At 35.2% G+C, this 22,815-nt stretch overlaps 6 protein-coding genes across 6 annotated transcripts; 4 read left to right on the forward strand and 2 right to left on the reverse strand.

The window, feature by feature from the left end:
- Window positions 1-3,915: 3,915 nt before the first annotated feature.
- LOC106358078 (2,4-dichlorophenol 6-monooxygenase) lies at window positions 3,916-7,316 on the forward strand. The gene is made up of 10 exons (XM_013797816.3): window positions 3,916-4,404; window positions 4,493-4,575; window positions 4,644-4,779; window positions 4,845-5,338; window positions 5,429-5,476; window positions 5,552-5,726; window positions 5,832-5,944; window positions 6,030-6,126; window positions 6,213-6,432; window positions 6,576-7,316. Exons 1-10 carry the CDS (start codon window positions 4,203-4,205, stop codon window positions 7,135-7,137), a joined length of 2,130 nt encoding a protein of 709 aa, XP_013653270.2. The 5' UTR covers window positions 3,916-4,202; the 3' UTR covers window positions 7,138-7,316.
- On the reverse strand, window positions 7,215-8,538 carry LOC106358079 (uncharacterized membrane protein YuiD-like). The gene is made up of 5 exons (XM_013797819.3): window positions 8,209-8,538; window positions 7,906-8,062; window positions 7,768-7,818; window positions 7,585-7,677; window positions 7,215-7,443 (listed from the first exon to the last, which is right to left on the reverse strand). Exons 1-5 carry the CDS (start codon window positions 8,337-8,339, stop codon window positions 7,369-7,371), a joined length of 507 nt encoding a protein of 168 aa, XP_013653273.2. The 5' UTR covers window positions 8,340-8,538; the 3' UTR covers window positions 7,215-7,368.
- A 175-nt stretch (window positions 8,539-8,713) lies between these two features.
- On the forward strand, window positions 8,714-11,335 carry LOC106358076 (3-oxoacyl-[acyl-carrier-protein] reductase 4-like). The gene is made up of 11 exons (XM_013797815.3): window positions 8,714-9,085; window positions 9,168-9,328; window positions 9,592-9,645; window positions 9,981-10,061; window positions 10,150-10,195; window positions 10,272-10,366; window positions 10,440-10,472; window positions 10,560-10,694; window positions 10,795-10,888; window positions 10,975-11,057; window positions 11,158-11,335. Exons 1-11 carry the CDS (start codon window positions 8,935-8,937, stop codon window positions 11,188-11,190), a joined length of 966 nt encoding a protein of 321 aa, XP_013653269.2. The 5' UTR covers window positions 8,714-8,934; the 3' UTR covers window positions 11,191-11,335.
- A 474-nt stretch (window positions 11,336-11,809) lies between these two features.
- Window positions 11,810-14,159, reverse strand: LOC106358074 (lysine histidine transporter 2). Its single transcript, XM_013797814.3, has 8 exons — window positions 14,140-14,159; window positions 13,846-14,045; window positions 13,285-13,668; window positions 12,713-13,106; window positions 12,525-12,630; window positions 12,347-12,438; window positions 12,190-12,258; window positions 11,810-12,083 (listed from the first exon to the last, which is right to left on the reverse strand). Exons 2-8 carry the CDS (start codon window positions 14,025-14,027, stop codon window positions 11,985-11,987), a joined length of 1,326 nt encoding a protein of 441 aa, XP_013653268.2. The 5' UTR covers window positions 14,028-14,045; window positions 14,140-14,159; the 3' UTR covers window positions 11,810-11,984.
- A 4,094-nt stretch (window positions 14,160-18,253) lies between these two features.
- On the forward strand, window positions 18,254-20,635 carry LOC125576126. The gene has a single exon (XM_048735500.1). The coding sequence runs from the start codon at window positions 18,254-18,256 to the stop codon at window positions 20,633-20,635; it is 2,382 nt and encodes a 793-aa protein (XP_048591457.1).
- A 345-nt stretch (window positions 20,636-20,980) lies between these two features.
- LOC106358073 (E3 ubiquitin-protein ligase AIRP2) lies at window positions 20,981-22,766 on the forward strand. Its single transcript, XM_013797813.3, has 4 exons — window positions 20,981-21,360; window positions 21,622-21,778; window positions 21,890-21,956; window positions 22,039-22,766. Exons 1-4 carry the CDS (start codon window positions 21,281-21,283, stop codon window positions 22,470-22,472), a joined length of 738 nt encoding a protein of 245 aa, XP_013653267.2. The 5' UTR covers window positions 20,981-21,280; the 3' UTR covers window positions 22,473-22,766.
- Window positions 22,767-22,815: the final 49 nt, after the last annotated feature.

A 22,815-nucleotide genomic window follows, 5' to 3' on the forward strand; every position in this document is an offset into this window, starting at 1 on the left:
GTGCCAAGAGCTCACATTTCAGACACTGTTGATAATTATGGAGGACACTGATACCCCTATACTTCATATTCGGTGTGTATAGGCAAAATATAATCCAAAGATAGGATAGGATTTTTGTAACGGGATTTGGCAGACCAAAATTACAACCCTTCTCTTGTTTAAGATTTTAAAAATCAAAATTTTCAGCTTTTTTCTTTATTCCATCATATCCTAAGCAATCCAAAAAGTCTCCCAACCTCTATCCTCTCAAAAAAATCTCCAATCCATCAAACAAACCCTAGATTCTCTATCTCAAGACACCAAATAGAACAAGACGAACGCCAAGTAGATACCATCAGATCCTCCCCTTTGGCAAACTTATTGAGATACCTGAAAAGCCCTCTTTCTCAGAACGATTTGGTCGATTCATCATTTCTAAGCAGCTAAAGGTCGCGAAGAAACATGAGGCGTGGTTCTTTTTTGCCGGAAAACTAGTAAGATTTTCACTTTGAGAATTCGCATATCTGACTGGCTTGAACTGCATGAAGTTACCTAATCGATCCAGGTAGCGCCTTGGAATTTTTTTCGCCAAGTCGTAAGATGCCGATGAAGATGATGACACACCAAAGAATTCATCTGCGAAACTAAGCATGATCTCTGGTCATGCAAGAGAGATTGAAATCGAGGCTAAGGTAAATAGTTTCAGAATTTTATACACTAAATCCGTTATCAAAAATATTACTTGGATAACTTTTTGAGTAACTGCTATTTTTAACTCTAACAATACACCTCTATATAGGTACAAGTTAGATGCATTATATGAGGCCACTGAAGATCCGCATCTGTTTTGTCTGACGAGGATGAAAGATGTTAAGATGCAGAATGTAATATTGATGTGTGAAACTGCAATTTTGAAACCTAGCAACTGTAAAGCAAAAACCGAGGTTGTGGAAAATAATGGTGTATATCTAGAATACGTTGTGGTTGTTGTGAGGGAATATGAGGAGGATGTAAGAAGTTGTTATAAGAATGTACCTTAACCTATTAACATATCTAACAACACTGTAACAATTTGATAATATTTCTACATGTATCATTGAATTTAGATTTTTGAGATTTGTTGTTGAATGGTTAACTTATTTAATAACAGATAACAACTTATTTATCTACTTGCTATTAATCTTGAATATGTTAATAATGCAAAATTGTATTCAAAATTAATAGCAAGTCTCATATACAGTATAAGTTAAAACTAAATCATTGTTAGACATCTAACTTGTGTTTTTGCGAGCTAATACTATTTTTAGCTGTCATTTGCTTGTTTTATCCGGTAAATAACATTTTCAAGTATTTTGTGTTTTGTTTTGTTTTGTTAAAGCTAATATTATCTTTTAAAAAGATGTATAATGTTTTTAGCCGGCTATACACTACCATGTAGTATAACATTTGCAATTAGTCATATATTTTTCTAATACAATTACAAATGATATTTCTAATTTGAATGTTAAACTTCATTTAACTAACATGTAAGCAGCATATCTTATAATAAGTAATTTACCTAATTTTATATTGATATGCTACTATTATAATATAACGTAAATAATGTGTTAGCAATGGAAATATAAAATTAGTTGTCCATAGCCTAACTTAAAACAAGTTTTGGTGATACTGAGTCATCTAGACGTCTAACCTTTCTTCTTGCAGGCTAAACTTATGTTTAGCTCGGGTTTGCCTATTTTATCCGGTTAACAACATTTTTAAATATTTTGTATTTCCTTTTGTTGAAACTAATATTATGTTTAAAAAAATACATAATTTTTTTACTCTTAAAAGTAATTCTATGTGTCATCTACCATTCTCTATTTTACTACTCCTTTGTTATGTATATAGTTAACATTCTCTTGTTATGTATATTGTTCATATGTAGATTGTTAAGTGTTCCTGAGTTTGTATTCTCAAGTTGTTATCCGTGTTGGAAAATAAAGTATTGTCTATCACTTTATATGTATGGCTAAGTCAAATTGCCACCACTTTTAGGAATGATATATTTGAATCCTTTGTAACCAGCTAAATATGGTCTACGCAATCTAAGATTTAATTTACATGTCCATGATATATTGTAGCCATCCACTACTTCAACTAATAAAAAAGATAGGCTAAAACCTTTCATTTCAATCAAATATGTATGGCTAAGCTAAAATGCAAATAACAATCATTTTCAAGAATAATATATTTGAATCATCTACACCGGCTAAACTCCTCTATACACAAGCTAAGATTTAATATATACATTCATGCTATATTGTAGCCATGTAATTATCATATTATCATAGCATAACTATTTGATATATCATATTAGAATTTTTTAACTTACTGTAACTATCATCAATATATGAATTTAACATTTTCAATACGAATTAGCTAGTTGGACCTCCTCAAGCTCATCTCTAAACCTGTTTTACAAGATTAATTCACTTCGTGTCATTGAACTCAATATAAGAAAACTAACTATGATCTTTGTGTTAGTTCACATTGTGTCACTGATAAGCAAATCAATATTTTAATGTGTATGGCTAAGCTAAAATGTAAATAACTATCATTTCAAGAATAATATATTTGAATCATTTATAACCGGCTAAACTTCTCTATACACAAGCTAAGAATTAATATATACATCCATTATATATTGTACTCGTCTAATTATCATATTATCATAGCATAGCTCTTTGATACATCATATTAGAAGTTTTTAACTTATTGTAACTATCATCAATATATAGTACTCAAAGAATTTAGCATTTTCAATACAAATTATTTAGAACTTCTCAAGCTCATCTCCAAACCTGTTTTGCAGCAGTTCATTATGTGTCACTGAAAAGAATATAAAACAACTAATTATGATCTTTGTTTGTGTTAGTTCACATCGTGTTACTGAGTTTTTATCAAGTGGAGGATGGTAAAGTAGACCAGGTCCATATTTGATTAGCTGGCTAAACGAATAACAACCATATACACGACCAGAGAGCCAGCTAATTCTGAGACGGTACCGTCTTGATTGTTGGAAAAATGACCCGAAGAATTTTTTGTACGATAGAGAATGAACTCTGGTAGAGAGAACTCATAATCTTGTTCGGGACTGTGATAATGATGATGAATGGTTGGATGTGCTCACGTGTTTATGTAGAGGAAGAAAATGGAAAAAGAAGCAAGGAAATTCATGATCTTCTTTGGTTGTTTGCAACTCATGAACTCCTAAAGAAATAAGCAGAGAAACTTATGAACTCATGAGATTGTTCAGAATTCACGATCTTTTTAATTTTGTTTAGATTCATCAGGCAAATGTAAAAAAAAAAACAGTAGAAGAAGATGAAGAAAGAAACAACAATAATGAGAGAGAAAACAAGTATTTTTGTTTAATATAACCAAATCTATACTAAATCTTTGCCAAATATCAGCAAATCTAATAAAATATTATCAGCTAACCTATTAATTGTACTTTCCTATAGGACACAAGTTCTATCCGAAGCTTCTGAGGCTAATTTCGTCATTATATATTACCTATTATACCAACAAAACTACAAGTTTTACTGTTTTTAGTACATAGCTAATATCATAAATTTTCTTTGGTTTTAAGCAAATTATCCCTACAATTAACCATATTTCAACTAATAAAAAAATAAATTAGAATATAAAAAATAAATTTTGCATTGAAATTATAAAATGACACTTATTTTGAAACAAAAAAATTATTTTACAACTACAACTAAACTGAACTGGAGAGAGTACAAGATTATTAACTAAACTGACATCTAGATTGATTTTTTCGAGTATCTAAAAAAAAAAAAGTATCTAAACGAAAATTGTTTGTCCAATTTCATAATACTAAAATATTTATAAAAATAAGAATGAATTATTATGGAAACTATGGAACCACGTATGAATCGAGTTAGGTATATAACTAAAATCAAAAATATAAAAAAGGGAAGATCGTAAACAGTCGGCTCCACCAGAGACGCCGTCTCTTGCGCCGCATCTCCGTCGCCTCTGTCACAGCAACTCCATCGCTCTCTGTCACTACAGCGTCATCTCTGTCGCCGTCGCAACCCTATTATCTGGAGTTGCGGTGCACTTCTTTCATGATATAGATTCTCTAGAACCTGAAAGTCTTCTTCTTGATTGTGTCCAGGAGCTGAAACAGAGTTTTCAGCTCTTGCTTCTCGACAATGGGATTACTTGGGCTGATCAAGATGGTTTCACGAATAAGCAGAAACAATTCGAGGGCCAGAGTGTACCCAGCGAGATACTTCCAAAGCAGGGACCTTTCAGGCTCAAACTTCTTTCACGGCAAAGATGCTAAGCTTCCTGTTCTGATCGTCGGTGCTGGACCGGTAGGCCTCGTTTTATCCATCCTTCTCACCAAACTAGGTACTATTTACATTGAAAAGTACTTTCCTTTTGTGTTAAAGTTGAGTTCATGTCTTTGATCGAATTGGATTCTCATCTTTCATGTTAGGTGTGAAATGTGCTCTTGTTGATAAAGCCACATGCTTTTCTAAACATCCACAAGCTCATTTCATCAACAACCGGTCTATGGAGGTATGGTTAAGTTTGTTTCTGGTGGTTCTTGATTTAGATCCTTAATCCCTCAGTTTCCATATGCTTAGATCTTTCGTAAATTGGATGGATTAGCTGGGGAGATTGAGAGATCACAGCCTCCTGTAGATTTGTGGAGGAAGTTTATATACTGTACGTCTCTCTCCGGTTCAACTCTAGGCACAGTGGACCACATGCAGCCTCAAGGTGTGTGTTCTTCTCTACATTTAGTCGAGGAAAAATGCAGGCCTTGATTGTGTTAATTTAAACAGATTTTGAGAAGGTTGTCAGCCCTGCTTCCGTTGCTCACTTCTCCCAGTACAAATTAACAAGTCTAATGCTTAAGCGGTTAGAAAACCTCGGCTTTAATGTTCAAATTTCCAAAGAATCGGATGGTCTTGAGCTTGACTCTGATGTTACGGGGAAAGTTCTTATGGGTCATGAGTGTGTGGCGATCGATGCTAACAAGGAAAGTGTTACTGCAACTGTTGCTTTTCTCAAAGGAGGCAAGCGTATGGAAAGAAACATCCAATGTAGTATAGTGGTTGGTGCTGATGGTGCTGGGAGTGCTGTGAGAAGGCTCACAAATGTAGAAATGCGAGGGGAAAGAGATTTGCAAAAGCTTATTAGTGTCCATTTCATGAGCAGGGAGCTCGGTGAGTACTTGATCAATAACAGACCAGGGATGTTGTTTTTCATTTTCAACACCGGAGGGATAGGAGTTCTCGTTGCCCATGATCTTCTACAAGGAGAGTTTGTCTTACAGGTAGTAGCTATAGCCCTGACATAGAAAATCTCAATTAGTCTTACTTCATATACAGTATCTTAGCGTGTAACCATTTCTTTTTTTCTGCAGATTCCATACTATCCTCCTCAGCAGAGTCTATCTGATTTCAGTCCAGAGGTACACCTCAGTTGTGACCAAGTTCAACTATGATTTTGCTTGTGATTTGTGTTACTGGGTGATATATTCTTGTAGATGTGCAAAATGCTGATATTCAATTTGGTGGGACATGAGCTTTCAGACTTGAATGTAGCTGATATTAAGCCATGGGTCATGCATGCTGAAGTCGCCGAGAAATTCATGTGCTGTGAGAACAGAGTGATACTTGCTGGTGATGCTGCTCACAGGTTCCCACCTGCTGGAGGTTTTGGTATGTCTTCCTATTCTTTTCAAAAAAGTGCACCATATCCTGGTTCTTTGACAGTTTTGTCGTGTGTGATTGTTAATTTTGGAAAATTTAAATGACTTTTTGAAGGAATGAACACTGGAATACAAGATGCTCATAATCTTGCATGGAAAATAGCAGCTCTTGTTCAGGGCTCTGCAAAATCTTCGATCCTTAATACTTATGAAACAGAGCGTAGACCGGTATTGTGTTTATCTTTTCAGTTTTTTTCTGGCCATCCTCTCTTCTTAACTGATTCATTAATAAGCATCTTATTGTTACTGCTAGATTGCTCTTTTCAATACTTCACTCAGCATTCAGAACTTCAGAGCAGCTATGTCGGTTCCTTCAGCGTTAGGTCTTGACCCAACAATTGCAAACTCAGGTAAAACTAAAACTACCTTTTCTTCTTGCTCAGTTCATCGTTCAGTGATCAGCTTTTAAAGTAATTATATCTCTGTGGTGTTGTAGTTCATAGGTTTATAAACAAAACAGTCGGTTCCATCCTTCCAACTGGTCTGCAAAAGGCAATCTTGGATAATGTCTTTGCAATAGGTCGTGCACAGCTTTCGGAGTCTCTGTTGAATGAGAGCAATCCACTAGGGCACCAGAGACTTAGCAGACTAAAGAGTATATTTGAAGGAGGAAAAAGCCTTCAACTACAGTTTCCTGCAGAGGATCTTGGTTTCAGGTATCATCATCATCTTTTGAACTGTAGAACACTCACTTTAGTCTTAGCAGTACTAAGAATAAAAAAGAGTAGAAACTAGGTCAGACTGCTTTTGTAATCTGCTTTGTAGTCTGAGTAACCAAGCTACTGTATTTACTATTTAGGTACCAAGAGGGAGGCATTGTTCCTGATAATGAGTCTGGAGCTGGTGATCCTGAAGCACCAAGTGGTCGTAGAAGAGACTATGTTCCCTGTGCTGAACCAGGTTCAAGACTGCCCCATATGTATGTGAAAGTTCTGTCAGATTCCACAAGAGAAGTTATTGTTTCTACACTGGATCTTGTTTCCATTGACAAAGTGGAGTTTCTACTTATAATATCGCCTTTACAAGAGTCCTATGAGCTAGCTCGCGCTACATTCGAAGTCGCAAAAGAGTTTAAGGCTAATGTAAAGGTATGTGTAATCTGGCCTAGTAGCAGTGATGATGGTGCTGTAAGGGATAGCAAATCAGCATTAGCTCCATGTGAAAATGTTGTGGACGTAATGGAAGTTAAAGAAGAAAGTGGTGGAGAAGCTTCTTGGTGGAGTATTTGTAAGATGACAGAGAGAGGATCTATTTTGGTACGCCCGGATGAACACATTGCTTGGCGTATGAAGTCTAGTGTTCCTTCGGAACCTACTCTGCACATGAGAGATGTCTTCAACATCATACTTGGTAAACAATGAACAATGCCAAATTACTCCACATATTCTTTGTATTCTATTTATTTCCAAATAAAACCATTTCTGTTTTTTTTTTTTTGTTTGTAATAGTGTTTTAAGCTTTCTTTACATAAAGTGTAGAATGGTAAGGAGAACATTCAAAAATAAGAATATTTATATATACTAAAGTGTATTTCGGTTCTGTTCAGCGGTTTCACTAGGTAGAGGAGTTGGATCTATGATTGTTGGTTCACGTTAGCTAGTAGCTATCCTGGTAAACAAGTATCCAGTGACTGCTGTAACAGTTCCAAGCATTCCACCAGCAATTACCTGATCTCCCAGCAAATTGAAAACAGAATCTGATGAGAAACAAGAACTCTATTCATACGAATCAATTCATATAACGATCAAAGTCAAAACAGACACTTCTAAAAGGGTTTATAGTAGTTCGATAAAATGTGTAGTGGATACCTGGGGAGGGGTGTGACCTAGAAGTTCACGCAATGGTCTGCTTTCAGCGAGTGGGTGTTCAGCAGGAAGTTCGAACACAATCTGATTGAGAACCTGGAAAATGAATCAGACCTCAGAGATCAGGATACCAGAGCCAGTCAGGTTAAAAGGTGAAACAAAGAAAAGGTGGAGCAGCAATGAAACCTCAGCTTGGCGACCCGCATGTAACCGCACACCAGTAGCATCATACATAACCTACCACCCAAACCCCTCACATTATGAATAAAGAACAGAGAGTAGCTAATAAAGTGTCACACGAGGTACAGGAGGTGACCAACTTACAACTGAAGCCAAGATCAAGGCAATAGCAAAATGGGAACCACCAAAGCCCTCCTGTAAACCAATAGCAACAGCGAGAGCAGTAACGGTAGCTGAGTGAGAAGAAGGCATTCCTCCGGACCCAAGAAGCTGTTTGAGATCCCATCTCCTTTCCCTATACCTGCATAATCTACAAAACATGTAAAAGATCTATCCTTTCCCACTAAGAGGGACAAATATGTATCAAGATCACTCCTTGAATTATGAATATAAGCAAAAAAAAAAAGAGGCATGTATAGAGAGATGGGGGGGAGAGACAGAAGGTACCAGGAGGTGAAGAGTTTGATGAATTGAGCGATGGCGAATGCCGTGAAGGCGGAGATGAGGGGGTAGTTCGTGAAAATAGAGAAGTAATGAGTCGAAGACGTAGCAGTAGGCGTGGAAGAAGAATCCTCCATGGCGACGATGGATGGAAGAATCTCGTAAAGGCTTCTGCGATAGCTTCAGATGGAAAGAGAAGATGACAAATAAATAATCCACAATTAAGGGCATATACTCGAATCCTTTTATGAATGTTCGTCTTCGAAATCTAATCCAATAGCGAGCGTCTCCGTGACGTTTAATCTTCTTTCGTATTAACATTACTCCTCTCTTCCTCGTTTACTTTGACCAACTACTTTTCCGTCAAAATCGAATACAAAGAAGATTGGTTCGATGTGGTTTACGGTTTGGTAAACTACAAATTGAAATCGATTCGGTTTGGTTCGGTTCTATCTGACTAGTCCTGCTGCTGTCTACACATCCCACCAGCTCTCCAACTCAACTACACTGCACAGTTCACAGACAGACAACCTCGTTCCTATCGCTTTTCGAATTTTTTTATTTTTTATTTTCTCTTGAAAATATTTGTTTAGAAAATATAAAATACATAAAATTCAGACTTTTTTTAACTTTCGTCACTCGCCTCTCTCTCTTTTTCTCCGCTCCACTGAATCGATCTTGACGGACGGAGTTTACCATCTCCTCAACTCTCACAGTTAAAACAACTGTTCGATGGCCACCACCGTCGCAGCAACGAAACTCACGTCCTTGAAAGCCACCGCCGGGAAGCTCGGTTACCGTGAGATCTGCCAGGTCCGGCAATGGTCTCCGCTTAAGTCTGCGATGCCTCATTTCGGTATGCTGCGATGTGCGACATCCACTGGTAATTCAACTTCTTTTCCCTTAAGATTTTTAATCTCTCTCTCTCTCTCTCTCACTTCTCATTAGATTCTATCTTCACGCAGTTGTGAAAGCTCAAGCTCAATCTCAAGCCACGGCTGTTGAGCAAACAACGACAGAAGAAGAAGCTGTTCCGAAAGTGGAATCTCCAGTTGTGGTTGTGACTGGTGCCTCTAGAGGCATTGGTAAAGCTATTGCTCTTTCCTTGGGCAAAGCTGGCTGTAAGGTTATACTACTTTTACACCATCTGCTTCCTTGTTTTGAATTCATACTTGTTGTTATAGATTTTGGTATGTAAAGCCATTCACTTTGCACCTTACTAGTCTTTAAGTTGTCTTTTGAGTAATCAAGATTCTAGCTCAGGTTTGCTTCCAGTTTCTCTCCCTAGTGTGGTACCCATAAGCCTTAGTTATTAGTTCTACAGAAAGAAAGAAAATATATACAGTTTAGGTAAGGTCTAGTACTGAAACATTGTGGTTCTGCTTACAGGTCTTGGTGAACTATGCTAGGTCCGCAAAGGAAGCTGAAGAAGTTTCCAAACAGGTGATTTGTTGCTCTAAATTACACTACTATCTTTTAGCTCGAAGCTCTTTCCTTGTTTTCTGTTTTGGGGTATCACTTTAGATCAATAAATCATAGATCTCTTTAGTTTGTACAGCGCTTTTTTAATTGCTATACAGAAAGAAATGTGTTACCTTTTGAATTCAACAATGAATCCTTGAAACAGTTTTGGTCTCTGAGACAAGAACTGAATTACAACTCTCTTCTCTGCATCTGGAAAATGTTTCATCTTTTACCTAATAAATATTATGTTCAGTCAATAGTGTTTTCATCTCCCACGTCCACCTTATTTCCATGTCTTATCTATCGACTTCTAGATTGAAGAATATGGTGGCGAGGCTATTACTTTTGGAGGCGATGTCTCGAAAGAGGCTGATGTGGACGCCATGATGAAAACTGTAACTAATCAATTCTACTCTTCATCTTATAATTCTCCTCCTACATCTTATCATTTCCCTTTTCATCTAATTTTTTTATTTTCTGTAGGCTGTTGATAAATGGGGAACCATTGACGTCGTGGTTAACAATGCAGGTATATGCAAACCTTAGTTCCCCCTTTGATTTTTACTTAGTAATCTTTTTACTGACATGACTAACATGATTTTCAGGAATTACCAGGGATACCTTGTTGATTCGAATGAAGAAATCTCAATGGGATGAAGTGATAGATTTGAATCTCACTGGAGTGTTTCTCTGTACCCAGGTTAGTGTTCCTACTGAATTTTTGATACTCAGAATCTTAGGGACTGAAACTCATTTTTACTTACTCCCTGTAGGCAGCAACAAAGATCATGATGAAGAAGAGAAAGGTATTATTTCACTTCACCTTGTACATTAAATCTCTCAACTGTCACCGCCTTCATTGAATGGTAATAGTTTTGCATATGATCTTGCAGGGAAGGATCATCAACATAGCGTCAGTTGTTGGTCTCATTGGTAATATTGGCCAAGCAAACTATGCTGCTGCAAAAGCTGGAGTTATTGGGTTTTCCAAGACTGCTGCCAGAGAGGGTGCAAGTAGGAATATAAATGTATGTAACCTATCTTCCTCATCATACTCCTTTCTTTATTTTTTTCATTCCATAGACAAGATATTAAACTTGGTGCATTGACCAATTTGCTCTTTTACAGGTGAATGTGGTTTGTCCTGGATTCATTGCATCTGACATGACTGCAAAGCTTGGAGAAGACATGGAAAAGAAAATCTTGGGAACAATCCCATTAGGTAAAAAATAGAGGGTTCAACTTTAACATTGTGTTGCGGGTACTTTACGTAGGCTAGGATGAATCTGATACGAAGCAATTTTTCAGGACGATATGGACAACCAGAAGATGTAGCTGGCTTGGTAGAATTTTTGGCTCTGAGCCCGGCAGCGAGTTACATAACTGGACAGGTTAGTTCATTTCTCTTATCAAATTAAGATTTGGTATTATTAGCCTTGGTTTCTCTTTATGTTATCTGCCTAACCATGGTTCAAAATCGTTGGTCTGCAGACATTCACCATCGATGGAGGTATTGCCATCTAGGCCATTAGGCAAAGCGATTTGGTAAAACAGACAAAGTTGAGTTGTTTCTGGCACTTGGTCGGTTTCTGTTTGGAGAGATCTATAACTCTCACTGCTTAAACTCCGTTACATATTATATCTATAAATCAAAGATATTATTATTTCACTACTTTCTTACGGTGAGAATTAAATCAACGAAAATTTTGGTAACATGAAATTCATTGAACTTAACATTTTGAGATATAATCTAAAGTTAAACGGATCATCTATGTTATAGCGAAAGAGAATGAATGACTCATGATGTCTATCACTTACAACAATCAAGCATGAAAAATATAGCAATTGATAATCTCTCAATTTATGTAAACGAGTGTTCATCTTTAAGCTAAGGCAGGCGCTCATTCTTCAACTGCAAATCTTCTGAGAGAGAAAGGGGAGTTACTTTACTATTCTTTAGTTCTAAGATTTTACTATGTTTCTTGTCATGTCTGCTTCCACTTTTAACATTTGAATCCCTTTTGTGTATATTTTCCGGTAGTATGAGTTGTGTGATATCTATCACTCTGCATCTAGACTACTAGATGATCTAGTGATCAACTTCTCGTACGTCATCAATCCATAAAGTTACCAAATAACAAAAGAACCGGAAAATGGAGAGTTTTAAATTATTAAAGCAGAAAACACATAAAAAAAATTATTACGAGTCTTTAACTATACTAAAAGCTTTTAAAAAAAGGTAAGCAAAACAGACAGTCGTAGAAAACGAAGACAGGCCGTGATTGTTTCCTCCTTTTTTTTGTTGTAGCAGAAGAAATCTAAGAGAAGAACTTGTAGGTGCTTGCATTGATAATGATGGTTCTGAGGCCACCAATGGGTGCTAGGATCGTCAATATAACTCCTACTATAATGCAGAACTGCAATTTTTCATTTTTCACACAACACCAAACCAAACACAAAAGTTATTAGTGTACAAGAATAAAAATCAAGAACTATAGATCATTAGTAAAAACGAAAACATACCCAATTAATCGTCCAGGATAGACCAAACCTCTTTGGTTTCTTGAGAATGAGCCAGATAATGCATGGAAGCTGCAGTGGCAACATCAATATGTGTGTTATATAATTAATCATAACTATAGTTTCTAAGAAAAAGAATGAAACCAATATGAATGATTACGTAGTAAGTTGTTGGCGCGAAGGCAAATCCTCCAAAGAAACCGAGTAGTCCACCAAAGAACGGGATACATATTGCAATGAACATAGTGAAAGCTGCATGGTCCAAATCAGACAAATTAATGGAGTAGCTATATAATGAAAGTTAGGTGTGTATAATATGAGGAGAGTGTGTGGCTTACCAACATAGAGACTACGAGTGATGAAGCGGAGTGTGAAGGAAGGATCGAAATTCAGCTTCTTGACCAAAACGGTTTCCATCATGTCAAACACCGGCATTGCAAAGATCTGTTTGTCTCCACAAAAGTACAACATGTCAATACTCATGTTATATTATCAACTCAATCAGAGGGATCAGATAAGTGGAGACCTGATAGCTTCCAATGACATGGACGACCACAAACAAGTTAGCCATTGCGACAAGCCAGACTGGCTTCTCCAAAGTCATGAGAATGTTGTCGTCAACGCTGTTTCCAAAGATCCAATAGCCTAGGAACGCTACAGGGAAGTAGCAAATGGCGACTACGATGTACGCTACAACGACTCCTCTCCACATTGGAACCTTTGATGGCACCTCCGGAGTCGAAGGGATGGTGGCCTGAATCTCCAACACGACGTTGTGACCTGCGTAGGCAAAAGCCACATCTCCCATCGCGTTCAAGAAGTTGAATACTTTTCCAGGAGTTGTCGAGGCTCTATACGAGTAGTCTACATCTGGTTTAACCCCTTTGTGCACCGATGCAGCCCATGCGATAGTTGAGTAACTATAAAAGCATCACAAAACCATACAAACCAATATATGATTGCTATAAATGTTTTAAATGGAAATGAAACGTAACGTTCAAGTTACAAAACAAAACTTAATGAATGTGTTTAATAGGTTTTTTTTTTTGCTAAGATGTAAATATCATTTCAAAAAATAAAACGGTTTAGAGGTCTTACGTTAAGGACATAACGGCAGCTGCGAGTGAAATGCCCGAGATGGAGTTGAAGTTGGGTAGGTGAGAGATAACGAAATGGACAGAAGCAAAGATCATGATCCAAAATGTGGTTCTGATGTCTTTGCAATCGGGGCAGAGGAGTTCATGGACTTTCTTGAGGGACTTTCCTCCCGTGACCATATAAACGATGTCCACACCGACCTCCACGATGAGCTGTTGAGGCACAACGATCCATAGACCAAGCTTTTCGCCAAAAGCTTCTTGGCCAAGCTCGTGATATCTGTCAAGCCTCTTCCCTGGTACTATCTCGTGCATCTCCACCATTTGCCATAGTGTGTACAAAGTTATCAACCATGACAATATCATCAACGTCACGCCAGGTCCCCTGTGATCAACAAAAGAGTATATAGTGAATACAAATCAATGAAATGAATCATATATTAGTGGTTAATATGTATATATATCATTTGATCCCCTAAATGATTATGAAAAATATATGTTTAGTAAGTGTTTCAAGCCTCATAGATCTCAAAGGCGGCTTAAAATATAGATCTTAACGTACCATCCGAGATTGGACATAGCGTAGGGCAGGCTAAGAACACCAGCGCCAACCATGGCAGTAACATTGTGGAAAGCAGAGTACCACCACTTGGCCTTTCTTGAGGATGTGATCGGTAACCAGTCGTCGACTTTCTTCTGCTTCGCCGCAGCAATCTCGCTCGCTGACATTTCGCTCTTACTCATATTGTTCTTTGACAGATACTGTTTGAGATACAAGAAGATTTTAGAATGAATATGAAGAGATGAGAGTTATGTAGTATTTATAAGAGTGGATCAAGATTCGAGATTCACTCACTTTAACGACTTTGTCTGGTTTAATTATTCAATTTTACGTTAGTTAATTTAAATTTCTTTTTTGTAATAAACAGATTTAAAATTCAAGTTAGTTATGTTACTAAATATTTTGGTCTTAACCCGTTGTATAAGGCAACAACAGCTGAGAAGCCGTTGTGTTTTATTCCCACCACTTGTTCTGTAATGACTAAATTCACATGTTTTTTTTCTTTTAGGAAAAAGATTTTCTCTTCATTCAGATCACCTGATTGCATTTCATGAATCTTTTAATCTGGAAATAAATATCATGAAGATATAACAAGATCTTTTAGCCAACTGGATAATTTTATAACTTTAGTTTATATTTTGAGCAAAAACTAAATTTGTTCGGATGATCCCAAGAATTGATACCTTTCGGTATTTTAATATCTTTAGTTTTTTTTGGCAACAATATCTTTTGTTTTTGTATCTCTTTTTTTTTTCATTTTCTTACATCTTTGACATGTATATTACAGTGTTTTCTTAACTCAACGTCTAAAATAGGGTTACATTTCCATAGTAATTGTGGGTATGAAGAGTCAATTAGACTCTTCAATATACGAAGGTATCGTTATGGTTAAAAAGACTCACTTGAACCCCGTGATATTTCCAAAAAAAGAAAAACTATCGAGAATTATTATTTTTTAAACTAAGTAATGATAGTCTGGTGGCAATAGGATTTATCAGAAAAGAAAAATCTTTTTTTTTTTGTATTCATTGACCTAATTCCCTTCTATCTAACAGCTAGACCATATCTTTTTATTCATCATATGTTTCTTTTTGTGTAAAATAAGATTTTTCTTTCTTATTTGTAAAATGTAAACCCACGTTAAATAAGTTAATTATCCTGTTCTGTATTTTTTTTTCAATCCGTAAATAAACCTTTACTAGGAGTTTTGCCCGCGATGCGGGCTTAAACATTTTCATAATTTTTGAAAAGTTCTTTGTATACTATATTCATTATATTAAAATAAATCTTAAAATAACTTAATATTATATTTTTAATTATATAATTCAAAAAAATTATTTGATTAATATTTAATTATGTAATTTTTTTTTTAACTTTTTATTAAAATACTTTTTAGATAACAATACAATAAATATATATATATATATATAAATGATCTCTTTTTTAAAATTATATTTTTAGATTTTGGATAATTCAATATTCTATTTTTAATTATATAATTAAGAAATTTATTTGATTAATATTTAGTTATATAATTCATTTTTTAACTTTTTACTAAAAAAAATTTTCAGATAACAATACAATATATACATAAATTATCTCTTTTTTAAATTATATTTTCAGATTTTGGATAATTCTTACGATTATTAATTTTAATCAATTATCTAATCAAATAAATTAAAATTTCGTTTTTATTTTTTAATTTAGTTATGCATTTTATTTGATTAATATTTAGTTATATAATTCATGTTTTTAACATTTTATTAAAAGACTTTTTTCAGATAACAATACAATATATACATAAATTATCTTTCTTTTTAAATTATATTTTCAGATTTTAGATAATTCTTACTATTATTAATTTTAATCAATTATCTAATCAAATAAATTAAAATTTCATTTTTATTTTTTAATTTAATTAGTTATACATTTTATTCATTAAAGATATAAATGTTATTAACCACTCTAACTTTTAACGTGAAAGCTCGATTCCAAAAATTTACTTCGCAAATAATAGTATAGATCAGTGTGTATATAATGGCATAAGTGTAATTTATGAATTATGTTTACACTGTTATATATAAAACAAAGGTACTCCATCTCATCTCTATTTCTCTATTTCCAAATTGTCAGATAGAACATCTCCAACTCATTGATATTTTTACCTCTATACACTGTCATTCTATCATTTTTTTCTTGTTACACAAAAAGTATCACTTTACAATTCCAATACAAATTATAATTACTTTCAGCTAAAAATTAATTGTAAACTGCATTAGTTTTATAAATAATTTTATGTATCTCAAATACTATTGGTCAGAGATATGTAATTAATAACAACTTACATATATTTCAGCAACTTTCTTAATATGTGTGAAAAATGTCATTGTGACACTTATTCGGAAACAGAAAGAGTATAATAGAGTCAAAGGTACTCCATTCCACCTCTATTTCCACCTCAAAAATAAAGATTACTATTTTTTCCTCTATTTATAGAGAAATAAATAGTATTCCTATATTATAAAGTCATACTTTTTTATTTTTAAAATAGTCTTTTAACTTTCAATTTTTATAGTTATAATCAAAATAATTATTTTTATAGAGAAATACAGTTTTTGTAAGAATATAATTACAGTTCTTATTTACATAATAGTCTTTTAATAGAAGTTTAGTTTAAACAAATTCATAATTTTTTGAAAATATTTCATAATTTTTTTTTAAAGTTTTTTTTAAAAGTTAAAAGTAAATAGGATTGGTTATCAATTTTTATAAATAAATGGTACTTTTTGTAAAATTAAAATATACTTTTTGAGAATATTCATTTATTGAGGCAAAAATAGAAAAATACATTGAAAAACTCATCTCTATTTTAGAGGTAAAAATAGGAGAATACATTGGAGAAAATCTTAGTAAACTCCGAGTGTTTAAAACTAGCAATATATAGAGATTTATTTATACATTTTTGTTTTACAAATATATACTTATACAAATTCTCTGAGAATGTTTACAACTATAATCTTTTGAGAATATTCTTTAGAAATACATTGGAGAAAAAATTCATCTCTATTTTAGAAGTAAAAATAGGGGAATACATTGGAGAAAATCTTAGTAGACTTGGAGTGTTTACTACTAGCAATATGTAGAGATTCATTTATACATATTTGTTTTACAAATATATACTTTTACAAATTCTCTGAGAGTGTTTACTGCTAGCAATCAAATTATTTTAATTGTGTAAGGTTGTTGTCCTTGTAATTTTAGTTGATTGTGTAGGTATGTTTCTCTTCATATCGAGTGTTACGCAGTTAAAGGCGAATGATATTTGATTATTTGTCCAACAATAGGGACAACTAAAAACAGAAGCATCAAAAATAAGGAACCAAGAAATTTATAGGCATTGCGTCAAACCAATAGTATTTAACAAGAACTAAGTGAATATGATTTCCTTCATGATTCTCCAGAACTAAGAAGGTATGATACATGCGATGCATTCAAGATGTGGTCTATGACTTCAGGCGAACAAAGGAAATCTTCAGCTTTATTAGAGTAAATAAGCAATCGAAGTCTTATGTTACATATTACTAAAGAAAATCCAATATATATGATTCTAGTTCAACTGTATTTTGTAGAGCAATCAACCTAAGAATAAATCTATATATAAGAGTTTAAGTCTAAATCGAATAATATCATATTAAATGAGAAGTTGAACATATAATGGTGATAGACATATAGATCTAGTAGAACGTCTAGTCCCAACAAAGGGTATCTGATCTAGTTCTAAGAGCAAGCGTCTATCACTAGATGTAGTAACGATTTCATTAAAGTTAAAATCATACTGTAGGTGACTAACAGAAACATAACCAAGAAACCATATAAGCTCAATGTTCCCTAATCAAAATCTCATAGTAAATCTAAAAAAAGTCTTTTGACTTTCATTAGTGACTAAGAGGATTAAGTATACTGACTAAATAAGGAATCATTCAACAACACTAGATTCAACCCAAAAATATATTTAGAGGCATTTTCATGGAAACAGTAAAAATTAGAGGCACTAAACGCCGGTTTCTTCAGGCAGCATTGGAACATCATTAAACAAGGTGTGATCTCTCATGTTAAATATTTTTTTGAGCATAGTCAGCTGCATCCAAAGATAAATCACACCCATATTTGCCTCATTCCTAAAACTGATTCTCCAAATACTATGAAGGATTATCGACCGATAAGTCTTTCGAATGTTGCGTATAAAATCATTTCCAAGGTTTTGGCTGAACGATTAAAACCGTGGTTAGATAAAATTATCTCTGAGAATCAGTCGGCTTTCATCCCGGGCAGACTAATCACTGATAATGTGCTCATAGCACACGAGTTGATGCATTCTCTGCATACGAAAAACTTGAAAACAAAGTATATGGCCCTCAAATTTGATATTTCAAAAGCTTTTGACAAAGTTGAGTGGGGGTTTATCATTGCAGTGATGAAGCGGATGGGTTTCTCCGAGACATGGTGCAGATGGATCCTCACGTGTATGTCAACGGTTTCTTACTCGGTCTTGGTGAATGGAGAACCCTCGAAGCCTATTATGCCCTCTAGAGGGATAAGACAAGGTGATCCTATATCACCTTACTTATATATAATTTGTACTGAAGGTTTATCTTCCTTGATAAAGAACAATATTAGATCGAAGCATCTCCATGGATACAAAGCATCAAGAGGAGGTCCGGCTATTTCCCATTTATTCTTTGCTGATGACTCATTGGTTTTTTGCAAAGAATCGGAAAGTGAATGTCAGGCCCTAATGCAAGCGCTCAAGGAGTATCAAAAGGCATTAGGACAAGCGGTTAATTTTGACAAATCGGCTATTACATTTGCAAAAGGTATTCCTCAAAACACTCAAGAAAACCTTATGAAGATAACAGGAATAAAAAAGATAGGAGGTTTTGGGAAATATCTAGGACTCCCTGAGAAAATAGGTAGGAGGAGAAAGGATGCTTTTGAGTACATTAAGCAAAGAGTAATGAATAAGATAGATAGCTGGTACAATAGATTCCTAACTCCAGCAGGAAGAGAGGTGTTATTGAAAGCAGTAATTACGGCATTGCCAACTTATGCAATGTCTTGTTTCCTTCTTCCGAAGGGGCTGCTAAATGAAATTACCACTAGTATGAGGAATTTTTGGTGGTCGGGGCAGAAAGATAGACAAAAAATTCCTTGGATTAGTTGGAAAAAGATCACTGCCTCAAAACGAGAAGGGGAGTTAGGAATAAGAGATATGGAGATGTTTAATCTAGCTCTGTTAGCTAAGCAGGGGTGGAGAATCATTAAAAATCCTTCTTCCTTAATGGCCAGAGTAATGAAAGCTAAATATTTCAGGCATACAGATTTCTTACAAGCTCCCAACTATAAAACATCAAGCTACGCTTGGCGCAGCATACTACAATCAAGAGATTTACTCCAGCAAGGAATCAAATGGATAGTGGGAGATGGAAGGAGAATAAGAGTATGGGAGGATAGATGGATTCACACTCAACCTGCTAGGCCAGCTTTAGGATCAGGTATGGATACTCTCCCGCTTTTAAAGGTTCATGATCTGATGATTGAAGGAACTAAGAATTGGAACGAGCAGTTTATTAAGAGCATCATAAGAGAAGAGGATGCTCGTTATATTCTCAATACAAGAGTGGGTTCAATAACATGTCAGGATACTCCAGTGTGGAACTTCACAAGAACAGGGGAGTACACTGTCAGGTCAGGTTACCATTTGTGCAATCAAGTTTCGAACCATCAGAGCTCTGAAAGACAAGGAAGTCAGAATCTAACAGATGATATGAAGAAAACTTGCTCAGGTATATGGACATTAGATTTACCTCCAAAAATTAAAACTTTCTGGTGGAGAACACTGCATGATGGATTACCTGTAGCTGAGAACTTAAGGAAACGGAACATAAAGGTAGATACTACTTGTCAGATGTGCGGAGAATATCCTGAAACACAGCTCCATTTATTGTTTCACTGCAAAGTGACAAAGGAAGTATGGGGCCTAGTTCCTACAGGTTTTGGCCAGCTTGATGGAGTTAGAGATGATATCTATCAGAACGTAAACGAACTTATCTCATTGGTAAAAAAGGACAAAAGAGAACTCCTTAATTTCTTTATTGGATGGAGAGTTTGGAAGAAGAGAAACAACTTAATCTTCCAACAGAAGAGAGACCACATTGTGAAAGTAATTCATGATGCAATAAGAGATCTTGGCCAATGGGAGGAGGCAAATTCTTCTCTCAAACAGCAGTGTGCAAGAGAGGAGAGACCAAAAGAAAATCCCCTGCAAGCTCAGCACACAATGCCAATAAGTGCTCAATATTATTGTCAGGTTGACGCTTCCTGGAGAAATGATGAAGAAGTAGCAGGTGTTGGTTGGTCCCTACATAGCATACAAGGCAACCAACTACTTCAAGGTTCTTCTTCCATCCATGCAACAAACACTCCAAGAGAAGCAGAGACAGAAGCATTGCGCATGGCAGTTAGACAGGTTAGAGCACTTGCTTTTAGTAAAGTTCACTTTATAAGTGACTGTAAGTCCCTTATGGATGAGTTGGCTCAGCACTTAACAGGAGCAACCATCGTCAAAGTCCGTAACACGGAGAGTTTCTCCATGATACAGGACATTGTGGAAGCTTCCAAAGCAAATGGCTATACTTTTTCTTATATGTCTAGGAATAGATTAAGCTTAGTAGATAAACTTGCCAAAAATGCTAGATGTAATAAACAAAACTATGTAATAACTTGGGTTTAATATCAATATAAAGAAGTTGACAAAAAAAAAAAGAGGCACTAAGAACAAGTGTTATTTTAAAATTGTTTGGTTAAGATAGTGATTTTGACTTTCAGTGCTAGGCCCATTAATACTACACTAGCTTTTTTTAATAATAAATTTCAAAATTTGGATGTTAAACAAAAACAGATAATTTTAAAAAACTTGATAATTGATTCGATGATTAATTAACACAGTGGAAATGGAAATAATGTTGGGTATGACAGGTCAGAGATTTTGATGCTAATATGGTAACGAAGACCTGCTAACAGAAGAACATATTAATGTCTTTTTTGTATAGATAAGCACAAAAAACTATTTTCTGTATCACACAACTCATTATCGCATTATCCAATCCAACATTGGCGTTTTTAAATTCTTAGGAATTTTTTATTCATTTTCACGAAGTTCGTCCGCAAAATATCAAAGAGCGGAAAGTCGCTTTTTCTTTTTCAATTTATAAGAATATTTCTTTAGAAATAATAAAGCAGAGGTATATGTGTTGATCACTCGTTTGCTGTATTGTTCATCGGGTTCCAAGGATTGTCTGTTTCAAGACCCAACCTTTGGATTCTCCTCTCCCCTCTCTTCTGTAATAATTTCAGAGAGAACTGAACAGGAAAGGAGATGTATTATCAGTTGACCAACTCTTCTTACAGAGATTCTTTGAAGATTCTCGAGGCTGACATTGAGCACGCTAATTCACTGTGAGTCATCTCATTTTTTCTGGGTTTTTATTTTCTATCTTTTTAGTTTCTGAGTTTAGGGTTTTGATTATCAAATCAACATGATTGGTGTGTGAAAATTTAGATTCTCACTTTCTGCTCACAAACCTAGAATATTACATAAGCCCTTTTTCAAAAAAAAAAAACTTAGAATATTACAGAAAAGTATTCCAACAGAAGAAATGGTTTATTTGGTTACACAAGGATACTAGTAACTGATTAGTGTCAGAAAATGTGGTTCAGGGCTGCTGAGATTCCAATGGGAAAGAGCGGTGTGCGACTTCAGATGAAACTGGTGTGCAGTAACTTGGCTCCATTCTTCATATTCTTGTTACAATGGATGGATATCTCATGTCTCCTTCCAAGCTATTTTGATTTCTTCCACATTCTCATTTACAAGGTTCTTTACTTTATATATATATGTATCTCTGTTTACATGGCTTGCGTGTGTGTGTGTTTCCTTTCCTCTTGGCTTGTTTGTTTTATAGGGTGACTTCTTTGTCTTGTTCAGGTAGGTGCTGATGGGCGGTGGAATCTATCCAGGTACGGTAGGAAAGCTACTATCAGGGAGTTTTACGGTAAGCCCTAAACCCGGTTATGTTTTTTTTTTCTTCATTATTTGCTTTAGTCTAACAAAACAGAGGATTTGGCTAAGTGCAGGTGTTATATTACCATCTCTTGAGCGTCTTCACATCAACTTTGCTGACGATAGCTTATGGTATCCGAATCCAAAAGCTATCACCAAGAAGTATGATAACAGATTCATCATGTCTACCGTCGACTTGGAAAGAGAAGACGAATGCGGGATCTGCTTAGAGCCTTGCACCAAAATGGTGTTGCCCAACTGTTGCCATGCCATGTGCATCAAATGTTACAGGAACTGGAACACCAAGTCGGAGTCATGCCCGTTTTGTAGAGGCAGCATCAAGAGAGTGAACTCTGAGGATCTGTGGGTGCTGACTTGCGATGAAGATGTGGTGGATACAGAGACGGTCACGAAGGAGGATCTTCTTAGGTTCTACCTCCATATAAATAGCCTGCCTAGAGATTATCCTGAAGCCGTCTTCTTAGTTGACAACGAGTACTTGATATGATTTGGTTACATGGTGACGCACAATACGGTGGGTGTAGAGAGGGAGAAAGATCTCAGACCTTTAACTTAGTGTATATAAAGAGTCTGGGTGATCCAAGATTATCCTTCATTTCAGATTATGATGATAAAAAATTGTCATAATGTGTCACCCTTGTTATGAAATATGAAAGCGATATTTCACGTCTTGTTTCTTCTTGACAGCACACACATGTTTCAAGAATCAAATATGAGGATTAGAAACTTGTTTGGATACAGAGATTCGGAACTTGTTTATATTAGTGGTGTTCGTGCTGTTTTTCCTCAATTATATATACAAGTAATCAAGTTAGATGTCAAGATGTCAA

The sequence above is a fragment of the Brassica napus genome, chromosome A7 (genome assembly GCF_020379485.1).
Source record: "Brassica napus cultivar Da-Ae chromosome A7, Da-Ae, whole genome shotgun sequence".
Classification (NCBI taxonomy): domain Eukaryota; kingdom Viridiplantae; phylum Streptophyta; class Magnoliopsida; order Brassicales; family Brassicaceae; genus Brassica; species Brassica napus.